The sequence below is a fragment of the Protopterus annectens genome, chromosome 9.part0, assembly GCF_019279795.1.
Source record: "Protopterus annectens isolate FY-2018-M chromosome 9.part0, PAN1.0, whole genome shotgun sequence".
Lineage (NCBI taxonomy): Eukaryota > Metazoa > Chordata > Ceratodontiformes > Protopteridae > Protopterus > Protopterus annectens.
The window spans coordinates 1,323,685,332-1,323,703,351 of record NC_056743.1 but is presented as its reverse complement, the minus strand read 5'-3'; the positions used below and the strand labels follow the sequence as shown (position 1 = coordinate 1,323,703,351).

General features: G+C 39.1%; 1 protein-coding gene across 1 annotated transcript in view; it reads left to right on the top strand.

The window, feature by feature from the left end:
• LOC122810668 (DNA nucleotidylexotransferase-like) overlaps positions 1–16,241 on the top strand; it is a 233,921-nt gene extending 217,680 nt beyond the window's left edge. The window contains exon 5 of the mRNA XM_044082236.1: positions 16,128–16,241. Coding sequence (XP_043938171.1) covers positions 16,128–16,241 — 114 coding nt within the window. The remainder of the gene's footprint in view (positions 1–16,127) is intronic.
• The last annotated feature ends 1,779 nt before the right edge of the window (positions 16,242–18,020 follow it).

Sequence of the window (18,020 nt, the reverse complement as noted above, 5' to 3'; positions counted from 1 at the left end):
TCACTTTTCACCAACACAGTGGGAACAACCTGGAACCAGCTTCCTAGTGAACTTTCTACCCTTGCTTCCACACTGCTTTTTAAAAAACATCTTAAAGAATATCTTAAAACTCACTGGCTTTGTCCCTGCTCTACCCCTGACTGATATCTCATTTCCCCTTCTTGCTCTCCCAATACTTCAAACCAATGTTTTGCTATAACATTGGAAAATGACAGAAAGTATAATTTTTTTAGAAACATTGCTATTTTTGCTTCTTTTTTCATAAACATACACTGATGATATGATTCAGATACATAGTGGGCTAGATTCAGTAAAACTCGCAGAATCCAGTGCATTACGCTGATATCAGACTGAAACTTGTGGATAACATTGTAATATGCTGATGTGCAACAAGAAACTCAGAATACCTTAGTGCACAATAGAGTATCGAGTTCCAGCAGTGCATTATAGAAATGTGCAAGTAATCCATAATTATAGGAAATAGTTGTCCAGTAACATTGTACATAACCAAACAAATGGCAAGATGATCATAATTCAGGAATCCTGATGGTTGTTTAGAACTATAACAACATCTGTACAGTAAGGTTACAGACAACTAGGGAATGTTACTGACTTCATTGTGATTAGAAAACACACACATACACACACACACACACACACATGCATACACACGCGCGCGTGCGCGTGCACACACACATACATGCATACACACACACAGACACACACACACACATGCGCGCGCACACACAGACACACACACGTGCACGCTTACACACACACACACACACACACACACACACACACACACACACACACACACACACACACACACACACACACACACACACATACACACACACACACGCACACACATGCACACACACTCACACACACACACGCACGGCATTCATAACATAAATTTGCAGGAGTACACACAGAAACATGTCAGACAACCACAGATATTTTCGTATGCCATCCACTAACTTATAATAATTTGCTTTCTGCAGCAAAGCTATATGTAATATGGATATATTCACATTACTCATTACACCTAACTGAGGGACAACTACAGATAGCTACATAATACATGTAACATTAAACAAATATCAGCTTGGACTTAAATTTTTAATAAAACATTAAAAGCAAAAGGTAATGATGGCCACATCTCCATAGTAGTAGTCGCTAACAGTGGGTTTGGGGCCTGTTTTGGGAACACAAGTAACACACACACACACCCAAGGAATGTGGGAGATAGAATAGAAGATGTGGGGTACGGATGAAGAAGAGGGACAAACAAGAAGGATGTTGGAATAGAGAAATCTGAGGTAAAGTCAGATGGGCATGGGCTTTTTTTGTAGGACTAGGCCCCATTTTTTTATTTTTTAAAGAATAGAGGGAAAGGTAAACATAGGGATAGGGGAGGTGAAGGTAGTCACAAACAGAGCTCCTCATTAGCGCTCTTGAAGAAAAATCTTGATGATTGGATGGGAGATAGGAAATTCACCCCGGGGATCACTTCTGTCGCTCTGCTCGACAGTGGGGCAGGAAAATAATTTCTTGGATGGCGAAAGCCAGGGTACCTTTTGGCTAGGCTTATATAGGCCTTAGGGCCAATAGCCTAGTACCTACCTATGAACCTATGAACATGCACCCACAGAACAAATAGCACAAGACAAGACAGACAAAGGTTGGAAAAAACTGTAAGGGCAGGTAAGTTACACAGACAGCACACTGCACAACATTGGGATTGGAAAGTTGACAAACATGGAGGGGATCTATACCAGCTATGGTGAAATGCAGAAAAACAAATCTACCTATGTACTACCATGTTACCACATGTCTCAGGCTGTCTACCTATGTACTACCATGTTACCACATGTCTCAGGCTGTGTGGCAGTCATACCTAGATGTGTATGACCAAAGGTAAATGTGTGTTGTAGAGTAATAAATAAGGCTGGTAATTTGGCATGTAAAAATCCACTACCAAACATTAGTGGACTGGAGTTCCGCTGTGGTGACCCCTAACCGGGATAAGCCGAAAGACACAACAACTGTACAAATTAGATCAATAAACACATATCCAAGTAGTCTGTTGGTGAAAAAGCAAGCCAAGCAACAGCACAGATGAGCAAATACAGGTCAAACAATGGTAGATAATTCCAGAGCAGAGAACCAAACCTACAACCATGCATGTGAAAGGCAAACAACCAAGCACAGTGCCAAACATAGAGACTGCAGAAGACCAACACAGGGTGCTACATAAACAAATAGGTGTAGACAACCAAAACAAACATGTAATAGAATTAATTATGTTACACACATATGCCATGCTAAAGGCAACACACAGGTGTACATGTATATGTGTGTGTGTCAAGTGGCATACATGAAATGTATATGCAAGCAAGGTCAATACACATGCATACACCAATGACATATAATATGTTACAAATGCAACAACACAGAATAATGAATTTAGCAGGTTGTGCGCAAGGATGTGAAAAAACTACACTGAGTTACACTCAAGTATAATGAGAACAAGGACATACTGCAAGCATTACCCAGCAGCTTGTGTGTACATGATCTACATCTGTATGATGACCACAATGTACACTGGTTACAATGTAACACAGAAGTATAACTACAATAAGGACATACTGCAAGCATTACCCAGCGACGTGTGCACATGTCCTAACTCTGTATGATGGCCACACTGTACACTGGTTACAATGTAACACACAAGTATAATTAGAACAAGGACATACTGCAAGCATTAACCAGCAGCTTGTGTGCACATGTCCTACATCTGTATGATGGCCATAATGTACACTGGTTACAATGTAACACACAAGTATAACTACAATAAGGACATACTGCAAGCATTACCCAGCGACATGTGTGCACATGTCCTAACTCTGTATGATGGCCACAACGTATACTGGTTACAATGTAACACACAAGTATAATTAGAATGGGGACGTACTGCAGACATTAGCCAGAGACTTGTGTGCACATGTCCCACATCTGTATGATGGCCACAATGTACACTAACTGGGAAGGTGGCTTAATGGCTAAGGTGTTTGCCTTACAAACGCAAGGTGCAGGGTTTGAGTCTCACAAAGGGTAACTGGCTAGGCTTAAAATGGCTTGCAGGGGCAGTTAGCCTAGTACTAAACTATGAACCTATGAAATATAATTAGAACAAGGATGTATCACAAGCAGCAGCCAGCAGCATGTGTGCACATGCACTACATCTGTATGATGGCTACAATGTACCATGGCTACAGTGTAACACACAAGTATAATAAGAACAAGGACCTACTGCAAGCATTAGCCAGCAGCTTGTGTGCACATGTCCTGCATCTGTATGATGGCCACAATGTCCACTGGTTACAATGTAAAACACAAGTATAATTAGAATAATGACCTACTGCAAGCATTAGCCAGCAGATTGTGTGCACACGTCCTTCATTGTGCAATCTGCATACATGTGACATATACTCAGTATGTCAAATTAATACATGGTAAATGTAGTTTTAGCAAAGGCAAACAAAACTGCAGAAAATAATAAGGAAATATGAAAGGTGGGTTGGAGGTGGACAACATGGGCCCACATCAGTGTGCTAGCCTTTAGAGCCTTAAAAGTGAATTTTACTACTGCATTTATTGTATTTCTGTTTCTGTAACAAAAAAATGAAAAAACATCCTATCTACTTGCTCATTTCCCACCTTTTCTCAAACTAGAATAGTCCAGATCTCAGATTTGCTGATTTCATGACTTTATTTTGTGTTCTGAATTCTTCAGACCTTGCTGAGATAGAAGGAAGTGTTTCTACCTATCAGTGGGAGTGGGAAGCTCTGAGCAGCCTATCTGTCACTAGAGGAGTGATTTCCAGCTCAGGAATTGTATTTTGTTGGCCGTTTTGGGATGCTTCTATCCCTTTCAGCTTTCTGACTTAAAAACTCGTGTTTGCACATGTTTGCATATCGTACAGCGCTGCTAAGCTAGGGTAAACTATTACCAGTGCCTTAAAGTCTGCTTTTAATTTTTCCCTTAGATCTTGCTAGCTTTCATCTCTGAGCACTCAAATCAGACCTCTAAACCCAGTACTTGCTCATAACCTCTTGCAGTGGTTACTGTAATCATACCAACTGCTAGTAGCACAAAATAACATCCTTAAAGGAAACAAAAACAGTGTCAGTACTTAAAAGGAAGCAAAACAGCTCCAGTAGTCAAATAATTAAGCACCTATCCAGGCATTTCTGAAGGTCAGTTACCTACGCTTTCTCCTATTAACCTGGTGAACCTGGGCATCCTGAGGCAGTGTAGCAATTGCCTCATGTACACAGACAACCCTCTCCTCCTACCTCGAAATACTTCCACTTGTGAGAGATGCACGTAGATAGCCAAACTAGTGGCCACGGTCTATCAAACCAAGACTGGGTTAGCCAGTCAAGAGGAGAAGTTTGTCACATACATCACACCTCATAGAACACATAAAGCCCCGGATCACACACCACCACACTTCTCACATAGTAACACAAAATACACACCCACTTTTGCAGAGGCTCTCAATAAAATTCTGCCCAAACAACAAAGGCCTCTGAGGCAGAAACATAAGCAACAATCTCATCCTAACACAACCCCCAAGACAGATAGCCCACATAAACAGTGTGCCACTCAGCCTAAGCTCCTACAGCAAAACATTTTACCCAATACACTAGTTATAGGTGACTCAATAGTAAGGCACACTGATGTCCCACTCACTAAGGTGAATAAGGAGAAAGTTACGGTCAGCTGCCTGTCGGGGTGCCAGGATTTGCCATATAATGCATGCACTTGGGTCTCTCCACAACAAGTACAAATATGACTCTATCATTGTCCATGTTGTTGTGAACAACCTAAGATGTACCTCCCTGGACTACATGAAAAGAGACATGGAGGAGCTCTCAGATGTTGTAGCCCAGGCAGGTATGACCCTAGCCCTGAGTAGCATCCTACCATCACCCAGAATGATACCACAATACAAGCAGAAAATGACTGAGTTCAACAATTGGCTAAGTTTCTGGTGTCATTCAAAGGGGATCCTTTATCTGTCTGACTGGGATGACATGATCGACAGGCCTCGATGCATTGCCAGAGATGGCCTGCATCTGTCACCCCTGGGATTTCGGATACTGGCAATGGCTTTTGCCACCCCTATAGTGCCCATTTTTAGGCAATGGCCTGAAGACAAATTTACCACCATAACAACTGCAAGCAAACACAACCTGAGGATTATGCTACTCAGCGCTAGAAGCCTAAATCTCAAAATGCACTCACTCGAGTCACTCCTTAAATGGGAGAACATTGACCTATGTGCAGTAACAGAGACCTGGTTCAGGCTCTGGAGAGCACCCCAGCACTACCAGGCTACATTGCATATCACACCTTTTGCCCCCTAAATCTTGCCTTGGCTTGGTTAAGGTAGGTGGTATGCACTGGCTTTCCTTCATCAAGGGCCTTGGTGACTTTCTGGAAGAAGTCAACCATGTTAACAGGCTCTCTTTAATGAATCTGAAATGGGTGGGGTCCAGAGTTTGCAAATTACCTATGCCTCTGTTAATAAGGTCCATAATGATTCTTTCCATTGCATTGCAGATGAGGATAGTCAAGCTATGGGACTATAATTCCCAGGATTGGTTGATGGTCCCTCTTTGTGCAAAGGAATTACTGTTACTGCCCTCATTTCAACTGGAAACTTTCTAGTTCACAGGCTGTGGTTAAACAGTGATCCAAATGGGTCTGCTAGGTCATGTTTTAAGTTGCTTGAAAGGCAGCCCGGGATGTGGTCTGGGCCCACGGATGCCATGTTTTTGGCCTTGTAGAGCACTGAGACAACCTGCTCTCTTGATATAATAAGCTGAGGGAGGGTGGCAGGTTTACTTTGGGAGATGACTGGAGGGGATGGGGGGTAAAATTTGTTCCAGGTCTGTCAGCTAGCAGGTTGGCTATTACATCCAGTTGAGTATGGGTGGTACCATTCTGTAGTCTACAGCAAGGGTCATTACAGAAAGTGACACAGACTGAAGCACAAACAGTCAGTCTGTCTGTCAGATAAATCAGTAATTAAATGCATTTAGTAATGAAGGAGAATTAGAACAGGGTAAGATTCATCTTAGTGAGGTTAGGTATAAACCCATATGTCACCCGGTGGATAGCCAACTGGCTCACAGACAGGACCCAGGAAGCTAGAATTGGGGAGTCCATCTCTACAAAGAGGCCAGTCACAAGTGGAGTCCCTCAAGGATCAGTCCTTGAACTGCTTCTTTTTGACATTTACTTCTCAGAATTCAAGGCCAATGTCAGTGGTCTCCGACTGACTAAATTTGCAGATGATTGCAAATTTAGGAGCTGTTAGTGAATCTCACACTCACACAAATGTTCTCCAGAACAAACAACTGATGTCAGAGCCATGGACTAAAACTAAATGCCAAGAAATACATAATAGTATCCTTTGGGGAGTCATCCATCCCTGGTAACTATCAACACCCCTTAGAGTTAATCCAGTAGTCAGAGACTTAGGTACACACATAAATAGTAATCTAGCTTTTGACCATCATGTGTCTACAGTGGTGAGGAAATATTCCATTCTAAACCTAGCCAATTACCCCTTGTGAGAATTAAACCCTGCACTTTTTATTTGTAAGGCAAACACCTTAACCATTATGCCAACCACCCACCCCATGTTGTGCAAAATATTGACAAAGGTATGGCATCTAAGTCCAAGGAAGTTATTGTTCCACTGTATTCAACATTCATCAGACCTATCATTGAGTACAGGGCCCCCTTTGATATGTACCTAACCAGACATATCCAACAATTGGAATGCCCACAGAGGTTCCTCAATAAAAGAATACAGGGCATAAGTAAAATGCCCTATGCAGATTGCTTCAAAGACCTATCCCTGTATTCTGTCTCCTACAGGCTTTTGAGAGGACATCTATGCCTGGCATACAGGGCATTGTCAGACCCCACTCTGATGGACCTCCTGCATATCCACAAAACAAACATCAGAATTACCCATTCTAAAGACATAAACCTTGCCTATGATATAAATAGGACTTTCTGGAGAGATAGGTATGTATCCCAGAGACTATCCCTTCTATGGAACAGGCTCCCCATCCATGTGAAACAGAGTTCCTCCCTAACCCAATTCAAGTGTAACTTGGAAATTGGAAGGGAAACTGGAAATCTGTCCCTGGTTTGGCATCTATGTCTGTAATGGACACAGGCAACCTATAAATGGTTTATCGCCAGGCCCATGGTAACACTTATCAAGGGTATCAGAACTTTACAGAGATTTGGGATACATAGCTTGGCTTAAAAAGGCCCTTCTGGTCATTAGCCTATTAAACACCTATGAACGTATGAACCTAAAATGCTTTGCATACAGTCTAGTAACACAGGCAACATCAATATGATAAATTATTTTCTAGCATGGTGTGGTCTCTCTAAGAGAGGAAAACTACAGTTATGTGAATCACCACAATGATAGCCTGCATTAAAATATGCTTGTTAGTATTATACATCAATTAGTAAGGGCTACAATTTCAAATGTTCTTTGAACTCAGTGAGGTTCTCAGAAAGGCAGAGGCTCTATCTGTATTTGAGGTTAGGTATTGTAGAGAGAATCTGCTGGTGAGACAGACTGCCTGCAGTACCAAGTTCTGCATACTGGTGGAGCTATACTGTAGTTAGTTAGAGCTGTTGAGGAAAGCCTGGGCTTATGTGGATGCATAGTTTGGTGTAGTGTGAGCTATTCCCAAACTCCACAGACTATGTCTGCCAGTGTTTTGTATTAAAAAAAATGATTTAATTTCCTGAACCTGTTACTCACCTTGAACAGGGAATATTTAGATATGATAGACATGCCACCCTGCAGGTGGAACTCCTGTACTAGACAGCTTCATGGTAATGCAGCTCCACCTGTATGTCAAACCTGGTTCCCTGACAGCAGTACCACATATGACATACAGGTGGAGCTGCTGTACTGGTGAATGTCAATTGAACTCAGCTGTCCCACCAGATCCTTAGGAAGTTTTAGCTATTCTGAGAACAGATAATGAGATTCAGTTGCATAGAAATTTATAGAATCATACTATCTTGATGTATTGAGCTACACACTGTTTGATTCTCTGATGACATCATCAGAATGTGCAAATAGATGACATAGAATCAGAAAGTAATTTGACAGAAGCTCAGCATGCACTACAAATGGACACAAGTTTTTTAAATGTAATAAATATAATTGCACATATTTCAAAATCAGTCTGAATGGAGAAATGAGAGGGTCTGAATGGAGAAAAGAGGGGTTCAAATGGAGAAACTATGAAATCAGCAAGAAAAGGAAAACAGTGCTGCTGGAACTGAATTCATCCGCAAGTCTTGATGAGCACTTTTGCGTGGTGGACCCTGCTTTCACAATATCTGACCAAGACGACACTGATATATGGACTGATTTTTATATAACTTATATCATGGACAGAAGTAAGTTCAAAAATAAAAGAGATTGATGCAGAAGTTTCAGGATAAAATAAGTGCCCAATCCTGGTGTACGCAATGGCGCCAGGACTAGAAAAAATATCAGTGTAATATCCTCAGGACATGGAACATTTCTACAACAGGGATAGACCTGGGTCAGGAGGAGGATGGACCCCTGTTATAGAAGGAAGCAGTAGTCCACAAAAAGCACAAAAACTGAGGCCACACAACAGCCATGAAGATGATTCAGTGGACTGTTGAGGATAAGGAAGAAATGATGTATCGATGTTATTATGCAAGCAGCCAGGAATTCCCAGATAGAAGAGCTTCAGAAAGATTAAGACAGAAATTAGCGGAAAGAAAAATAGTTACACAAGGAAAACTGTCAAAAGCTTCAAATATAAATTTGTGTTCATTAATACAACAGATGTAAGGAAAACATTACATACATGTAGAAACATTTGTTCACCTGGAAAAAGAAGGAACAGAGGAAGTCAGAAAATATAAGAACACAATCCTGAGATTTTTGAATGGTATAAAAAAGAAACATGAACACAGGAAAGAAAAGGAGATCTAATGTGGTGTAATATTTATGCAAAGGTGAAAGCAAAGCAAATAAATAAAAAAAGCCTCTTCAAAGATATTTGAAAAGAAATACAGGGAAAAGGCACCCTGATGGGGAAACTTTTACAATACAAAAAATAAATATATAAACAAAAGCTTAAAGGGGAACGTAGAAGAGAAGAGAAGATTAGTAGTGTAGAAGTTAAATAGAAACTGAAGTGGTGGAATGAATACCTGTGAAGTGAAGGGTTTAGTGACAATCTAACACAGGTTATGTCACAGCCAGATAGAACGAGTCCCCAAATTAAAGAGAAACGGGTGAGCTGCAGACATCCAAAGAAGAAATATGGACAAGAGAAACAAAAAGAGATTTGATATAGTACAATATCTATACAAAGGAGAAAGCAAAAACTAATCAATACAAAAAGCACCACCAAAGATATCTAAAGAGAAATAAAGGCAAAGGCACCTACAGTGGATATAAAAAGTGTACACACCCATGTTAAAATGCCAGGTTTTTGTGATATAAAAAAATGAGACCACAATAAATCATTTCAAAACTTTACCCAACCTTAATGTGACCTATATCTTGTACATTTCAATTGAAAAACAAACATATCTGTTAGGGGACAAATATAAAAAATAAAAAACGTACAATACGCTGGTTGCATAAGTGTGCACAGCCTTAAACTAATACTTTGCTGAAGCACATTTTGCTTTAATTACAACATTTAGTCTTCTTGGGTAGGAGTCTATCAGCATGGCGCATCTTGACTTGGCAATATTTGCCCACTCTTCCTTGCAAAAGTGCTCCAATTCTGTCAGATTGCGAGGGCATCTCTTCTGCACAGCCCTCTTCAGGTCATCCCACAGATTTTCTATTGCATTTAGGTCTGGGCTCTGGCTAGGCCATTAAAAACTTTTTCTTCTGGTGAAGCTATTTTATTGTTGATTTGGATGTATATTTGGGGTCATTGTCATGTTGAAAGGTGAAATTCCTCTTCATCTTCAGCTTTCTAGCAGATGCCTGAAGGTTTTGGGCCAAAAGTAACTGGTATTTGGAACTGTTCATAATTCCCTCCACCTTGACTAAAGCCCCAGTACCAGCTGAAGAAAAGCAACCCCAAAGCATGATACTGCCACCACAAGGCTTCACCATGGGAATGGTGTTCTTTTGGTGATGCAAAGTTTTGTTTTTGCGTCAAACGTACCTTTTGGAATTGTGACCAAAAAGTTCAACCTTGGTCTCATGAGACCATAACACATTTTCTCACATGCTTTTGGGAGACTTGATGTATTGTTTTGTAAATTTTAGCCAGGTCTGAATGTTTTTCTGTGCAAGAAAAGGCTTCCATCTTGCAACCCTTCCCCATAGTCCAGACACATGGAGAATATGGGATACTGTTGTCACATGAAGTACGCAACCAGTACTTGCCAGAAATTCCTGCAGCTCCTTCAGTGTTGCTGTAAGTCACTTGGCAGCCTCCCTGGCCAGTTTTTGTCCTTTTATCAATTTTGGGGGGATGTCCAGTTATTTGCAATGTCACTGCTGTCTCATATTGTTTCCAATTTGTGATGACTGTCTTTACTGTATTCTATGGTATATCCAGTGCTGTGGAAATTTTAATGTACCCTTCTTCTGACTGATACCTTTCAACAATGAAATCCCTTTGATGCTTTGTAAGCTGTCTGCGAACCATGGCTTTTGCTGTAGCAGGCAACTGAGTAAATGTCAGGAAAATTCTACTAGGATGGCTGAACTTTATTTGGGGTTAATCAGAGTCTCTTTAATTGATGGCAGGTGTGAACCCAAGAAGACTGAATGCTGTAAGTAAATCAAAAGGTGCATCAACAAAGTACTAGTTTAGGGGTGTGCACACACAATAAAGTATTAGTTTAAGGGTGTGCACACACAATAAAGTATTAGTTTAGGGGTGTGCACACACAATAAAGTATTAGTTTAGGGGTGTGCACACACAATAAAGTATTAGTTTAAGGGTGTGCACACACAATAAAGTATTAGTTTAAGGGTGTGCACACACAATAAAGTATTAGTTTAAGGGTGTGCACACACAATAAAGTATTAGTTTAAGGGTGTGCACACACAATAAAGTATTAGTTTAAGGGTGTGCACACACAATAAAGTATTAGTTTAAGGGTGTGCACACACAATAAAGTATTAGTTTAAGGGTGTGCACACACAATAAAGTATTAGTTTAAGGGTGTGCACACACAATAAAGTATTAGTTTAAGGGTGTGCACACACAATAAAGTATTAGTTTAAGGGTGTGCACACACAATAAAGTATTAGTTTAAGGGTGTGCACACACAATAAAGTATTAGTTTAAGGGTGTGCACACACAATAAAGTATTAGTTTAAGGGTGTGCACACACAATAAAGTATTAGTTTAAGGGTGTGCACACACAATAAAGTATTAGTTTAAGGGTGTGCACACACAATAAAGTATTAGTTTAAGGGTGTGCACATACAATAAAGTATTAGTTTAAGGGTGTAAGGGTGTGCACATACAATAAAGTATTAGTTTAAGGGTGTGCACATACAATAAAGTATTAGTTTAAGGGTGTGCACATTTATGCAACCGGCGTATTGTATGTTTTTTATTTTTGATATTTTCCCATAACAGATTTGTTTGTTTTTCAATTGAATTGTGCAGGTTATAGATCACATTAAAGGTGGGAAAAGTTTTGAAATGATTTATTGTGGTCTCATTTTTTTATATCACAAAACCTGGCATTTTAACAGGGGTATGTACACTTTTTATATCCACTCTAGATACGGAAAATTTCACAATACAAAAAATAATAAAACAAAGGGGGAAAGTAGAAAAGAGGGTTAGTAATGAAGAAGTTAAAGAAATGGAAACTGAAGTTATGGATCACCTGCAAAGCAAAGGATTTAGTGGAGAAAATCCAGCTTACATAATGTCACAGCATGATAGAACAATTTTATTTTACATTTGTTTACCAGGAGAGTCCGACTGAGAGAACCCATTCTCAGCTGAGACCTGGGGAGAAAAGCTCCACATCAAGACAGAACACAGTAACACAGTAATAAGATTCATAACATGAATACTTTTTATACAATGATAAAGAAATGTACAGTGCAATTGTACTGTGAAGTACATAAACAGCAGAAATAATCAGGTGAGGTTAGCAAGACGTCATAGTATGAATAACAATACAACTGAGCAGTATAGGAAAGTCTGATTACCTGGTTCTTATTGTGATTCATAATTAATTGGTATATGGAATCTTAGTGACCTTATCTATGCAGTATAATATACAATTTGTAGTAAAGAAACGGAGACTCGTGTGTTTGTAACAGGTTCTGTTCCATTTTATTAATGAAGGAAACAGCTGGAAGAAGAAGTGAGGAAGGCAGGGATGAGTAAAAGGAGTAAAAGGTGAACAATTTTGGTTGTGAAGGTAAGTTTGAGGTTTTTTTGTTTAAGAAAGTGTGATAGTGAACAGGTAGAATAAGAAAAAAAAAAGAAATGCACGTGTGTGTGAGACAGTAACACGTTACAGAGACAGTTTTGTGAGAGAGACAGAAATACTTATATTAGTTTATACTTAGCCTGGGCTGTTACATGAGCAAAGCCATGAGTCTGGTAAGTGTTGTTTGAGTTTTTAAACTGGGTTAGGTTGGGGTGCGTCTGATAGACTGAGGTAACAAATTCCAGGATTTAGCAACAAGGTAGGAACATAGGCAGTCCCCAGCAGTGTTTTTAGATTTAATGACTTGGAGTAGTGATTTGTTTGCTCAGCGAAGTTTACTTATGTTGGAGAATGGCTAAAGCACATTTAGAAGAGCTGCAGTTTTCTCAGGTTAATACAGTAGTTTGCAGGCCATAGTTAACTGGTTATAAGTTAGTAGTTGTGGCTGTTCTAGCCAGGTGAGTTTTTTTAGAGTGAGACAGTGGTGTGTCCTGTATGAATAGTCTGTGGCAAATTTTGTTATTTTGTTGTAGCATGTTTCTAATTTGTCTAAGCCAGTTTTTCTAAGGTTGATAAGGATGGCGAGGCATAGACTAGAGTAGACAGTAGGTGTGTTCTGACAGTAGCAATTCTAAAGGTATCTGTTAGGAATTTTTTGTTTCTATAAAGGGTTCCCATGTTTTGCGTATTTTTTAATTGTTTGACATATGTGTAAGTTGAATCTTAGTCTGTTATTGAGGGAAAACACTCAAACAACATGTAAACAGCCCCTGGACATGTCTCTGTGATGATACCACCTGAACCCTGCCCCTACCCCAACACTACTTTAATCCTGCTCTCTCTGCTTTACTCTCCCCTACCCCCTCCTTTTATTCAAATTTAGACTCAGATAGCCCCAACATGACTTTTACTTTTTCTTGCTTCCTTTCCCTGCTGGTACCTGTTATCCTCACTCTCTGTCGCTTTCTTCTTATTGTTACTAACAAGGGATATTTTTACTAATACTTCATAGTCTGCCACATGTTTGTCATGTACATTACTTTTTCATGTTACTATTTCATGTTAATCTTATTGTTGTAACATGGAGCTTTTATGCCTGGGTCTCCACTGAAAAATGGCCTTTGCAGGTCGGACCATCCCGGTCACAGACATCAAATAAATAAATAAACAAGTAGAACGGGAAGCATCTGATTACTTGCCACATAAAGATGTTCTGGAATCTTCAGTAGGAAACCCATACAAAAGTTCAGCTGAAGTTACACAGCAATGGAAGGAGCTAGAAACAGTGACAACTCTGATGCAGGCAATGTTGTGGAGTGATGGGTTAGTGAGTACCCATATGAAGGAGCCACACACGACACAGGATGCAGCTGAAGAAGATATGTCACAGGAAGATGTTCTGGAACTTTCTGTAGAATCCCTGTAGGAAACAGAGAGCAAAGAATGTGCCCTCAGTTTAGAAGAAAATGATCTAAAGGAAGAGTTGTTTGAATTATTAGAGATAGATAGACATATTACGATCGATGAAAGAAATGGATTACATAAAATAAACAAGACCCAAAATGTTAGAAGTCTGATAAAATAGTTGAACACAGTAATCAAGACTATCAGTAGAATGTATGTGATATAACAGAAGTAAATAGGATATATTACTGTGCAGCTAAATTAATGACAGATAAAGTCGCACCACAAAAATGCAGAGCAGAAAGGGAAAGGAAGTGACAAAATAAAATGCCATCTAGGAAACATCAAATAGAGAAAACTGTACAGCAATTAAGACAGTAAGTGTCACTGTTAGAAGGGTATAGATCGTTGAACAGATCAACAAAAATACTTAGAAAGAAAGGCATGTTAAAAGCAAAACACAGTATCAGAACAGACCAGGATCTATCATACACTATTGAAAATAATAAACTACAGATATCAGCACAGGCAAGAAAACTTATGCAGATAAGCATAAAAGAAAATTGAAAAATAAGCAATTCATTGATAATCCAAGAAAAGGTTTTATAGGAAACTGGGAAACAAAGCAAAAAGAATAGAAACCTCACCAAAAAAAGAAGAAATAAACACATTTTGGGGAAATATTTATGAAGACACTGTGCAACATAACAAAGATAACTGACTTCTTGTTACAGGTTTGTATTTGTTTTGGAGAACATAAGAGGGAAATATGAACATGTGCAGATATATTCTTTGTGATTGTAAATTGAAATATCCTAAGTGAAAGCTTAGCCAGCTTTTTAGGCAGGATGTGCTGTGGAGTCATTTGTATGATAAATTACTGACTTCTTGTTACAGGCTTGTATGTGTTTTGGAGAACAGCAGTGGAAAATGCTAATATTTGCAGTTATATTATGTGTTTGTGACTGCAAACTGAAATGTTATGGAAATTTGAATCTAGATACTTTATATATAGGCTTTTAGAAGTGTATACATATACATTCAGATTTCTAGTTGAGTTAATGGCATGTACCTTGTAGGATGTTGCTTTAAATTTGATTGTTCACACCAGAACAATGTATTGGTTGGTTTTAATCATGTGTCCTAAGAGGATATTTAAACCAAGATTTGTTTTTAAAATGTATTAGACATCTGAAGAAGTGGGGCTAGCCATGAAAGCGCTTGTGTCGAATAAAGGTTTTTATACTGGATACTACAGCCATCTCCAAGTCCTGGTGTTTTGCCTTTTAACATAAAAAAGATGCTGAATGGATGCAACATTTAAAAGAAACAGAAGGAAGTTCAAACATAGAGGATATGAAGTGGGTGAAGTAATCGCCAGAGAAAGTGAAGCAAAAATAAGACACGCTCTTAGTTAGAAAACCTCAGGCCCAAATGCAGTACCTAACTTTTAGTGGAAAGTATTAAAATTTTTACACGAAGATTTAGCCTTGAGTCAGAACTACTAATATACACATCCTGAAGAGACACCAGACTGGTTAATGACAGGAAAAATTATACTCCTCCGTAACAGTGAACCTACATGTTATCCTAAAAACTATAGACCAATAACTTGCCTTCTGATGGTGTACAAACTATATACTGGAATTGATGCAGACAGAGTTTGTAGTCATTTATTAAAAAAAGCTCAGTTATGACAATAGAACAAAACAGTAACAAAAGGAAGTCATGTGGAACAGAAGGGCAACAAAAGAAAGTTATATGGAACAAAGGATCACCTGTTGTTGAATAAAGCCATAACAGAGAATTGTAAAAGGGGAAAGAAACTAAGTATGGCATGGATAAATTACAAAAAAAGCATTTGACAGCATCCCACATTCATTGATAAAGGAATACTTACAGATGAATAAGGGACACCCTACATTGATTAATTACATGACAGTGACCATATAACTGTGGCAAACCACTCTGCATCTAAGCCATGATAAAGGACAAATTATTATCACAGGGATAAAAATTCCAAGGGGGATATTCTAGGGTGACACTTTGTCAATGATGCTCTTTTTTTCTTGCCCTTAACCCGTTAAGCTATGTACTTAACAGATTAAGTCATGGTTACAATTTGCATTCCAGAAAAAAATCTGCGTAATGACTTCTCATCTTCTTTTTGTGGATGTAGGATTCATCAGAAGAGGTGCTGAAAGCACAACTGCAAGTGGCTAAAACTTTCTTAGATGGTATAAGAAGTTCATATAGTCTTGATAAATTCGCAAAAGCAGTGGTGCAGCGGTAGCATTGTTTCCTCACAGCAAGATGTTCTCCAGTTTGGTTCTCAGCTGGGGTGCTTTCTGTATGGACTCTGCATGCTCTCCCTGCTTTTGTGTGGGTTTACTCTGATTTCCTCCCACATTAGGAAAACATGACTGGAGCGTTTCTCCCCGGGCATCCACTGATAATTGGCTTTGTTCCAAGTCTGACTTTCCTGGTTCACAAATGTTAAATAAAAAAAATAAACATTTAAAACAGTAAAGCTTCATCACCAAGAAAATATCAGTCTTGGACAGGAATATAATATAAAGTAACTTGAGCAGGGGGGAGTGTATAAACATTTGGGAATTGATGAAGGATTGTCAATAAACATGATCAAATGTGAGCAGTAAGGAATTTTTTAGAAGACTAAAACTAATATTGAAAACAGCCCTGATGTTTAGGAACAAAGTCCAAGCTATAAACCAATTTAATCTTCCTGATATAACTTACAGTTTTGGGGTGACTGGCCCCAACAGGTATTGAATCTGTTGGACGGGAAAACAAGAAAAATGCTTCACTTTGCAGATGATATAGAAAAATCTGTGCATACCAAGATTATATATTCCTCATTCTGAAGGAGGTAGGGACCTCCTTATAACTGATTACATGTATAAATCTGCAGTCATGGGACTGCGTACATGTCTGCCGACCTCACAAGATCCAAACATTGTGAAAGTTTTTAAACATGAGGAGAAGTCTAAGATGACCTCCCTGCTTAGTTTAACAGAAGCATATTGATGTCAATCAGGAATGGAAATCAAACCAGAAGCAGATAAAAATCAGGCAGCAACTGAATGTGCCAAAATAAATAAATACATAAATAAATAAACAAACAAACAAACAAACAAACAAACAAATAAATAAATAAATAAATAAATAAATAAATGTAAGGAGAAAGATCAGATGAGATGGCAAAAAATGTGGAAAAGGCATCAATATTGTAGAAAGTAAAGGAAACTCCTGGAGCAATCCGATGTCAGTCAGGAACTGACTCAGGGATGGGTAAAGTGGGGTGAATTTAATTGCAAAGATGAAAGGTTAGTACTAGTGTCCCAGGATAGTTGACTATGTACACATTGGTTTACAAAGTCCATTGAACATTTTGGAGATACAGACAAATGCAGGTTCTGTAAAACAGAATTGGAAACAGTCACCCATAGGTTCATAGGATGTTACTAGGCTATTGACCCAAGGGTCTTTGCACACCTAGTTATTAAATCTCAATATAAAACTAGATGAAAGATAACTTCTAAGCCCAAGATTTTTCATTCAAGGACTACCTACATCCAGGAGTGAAGCATGGGTAATCTCCAGCAGAAATGTATGGTTTCCCATCCATTCATCCAGACTGCACTTAAACAGGGTGATGGAGATGCTCTGATTGATGTGGACTGGAAGCCTATTCCAGAGTCGTGCCAACCTCTCAGAGATGTATCTGTCTCTCCAGCAAGTCCTACTTATGTTGCAGGCAAGAGTGAGGTTCCTGGAATGAGTGACTCTAATCCTATTTGACTTATGGATGTGTAGCATTTCCATTAGATTTGGGTCAGAGATAGCCCTATAAGCCAGACATAAGTCACCTCTATGTAGTGACAGTGACTTCAGAATGGTCCGTATAAGACATCTTGTTGCTGGATGTGATACATTAATGGCAGAGGGCCTGTATACTGAAAGGCATAATAATGTGGCAATACTGTTGCACTGGGGATTGTGCAAACATTGCAATATTGAAGTAGCTGAGAAGCACTGGAAACATGAACTA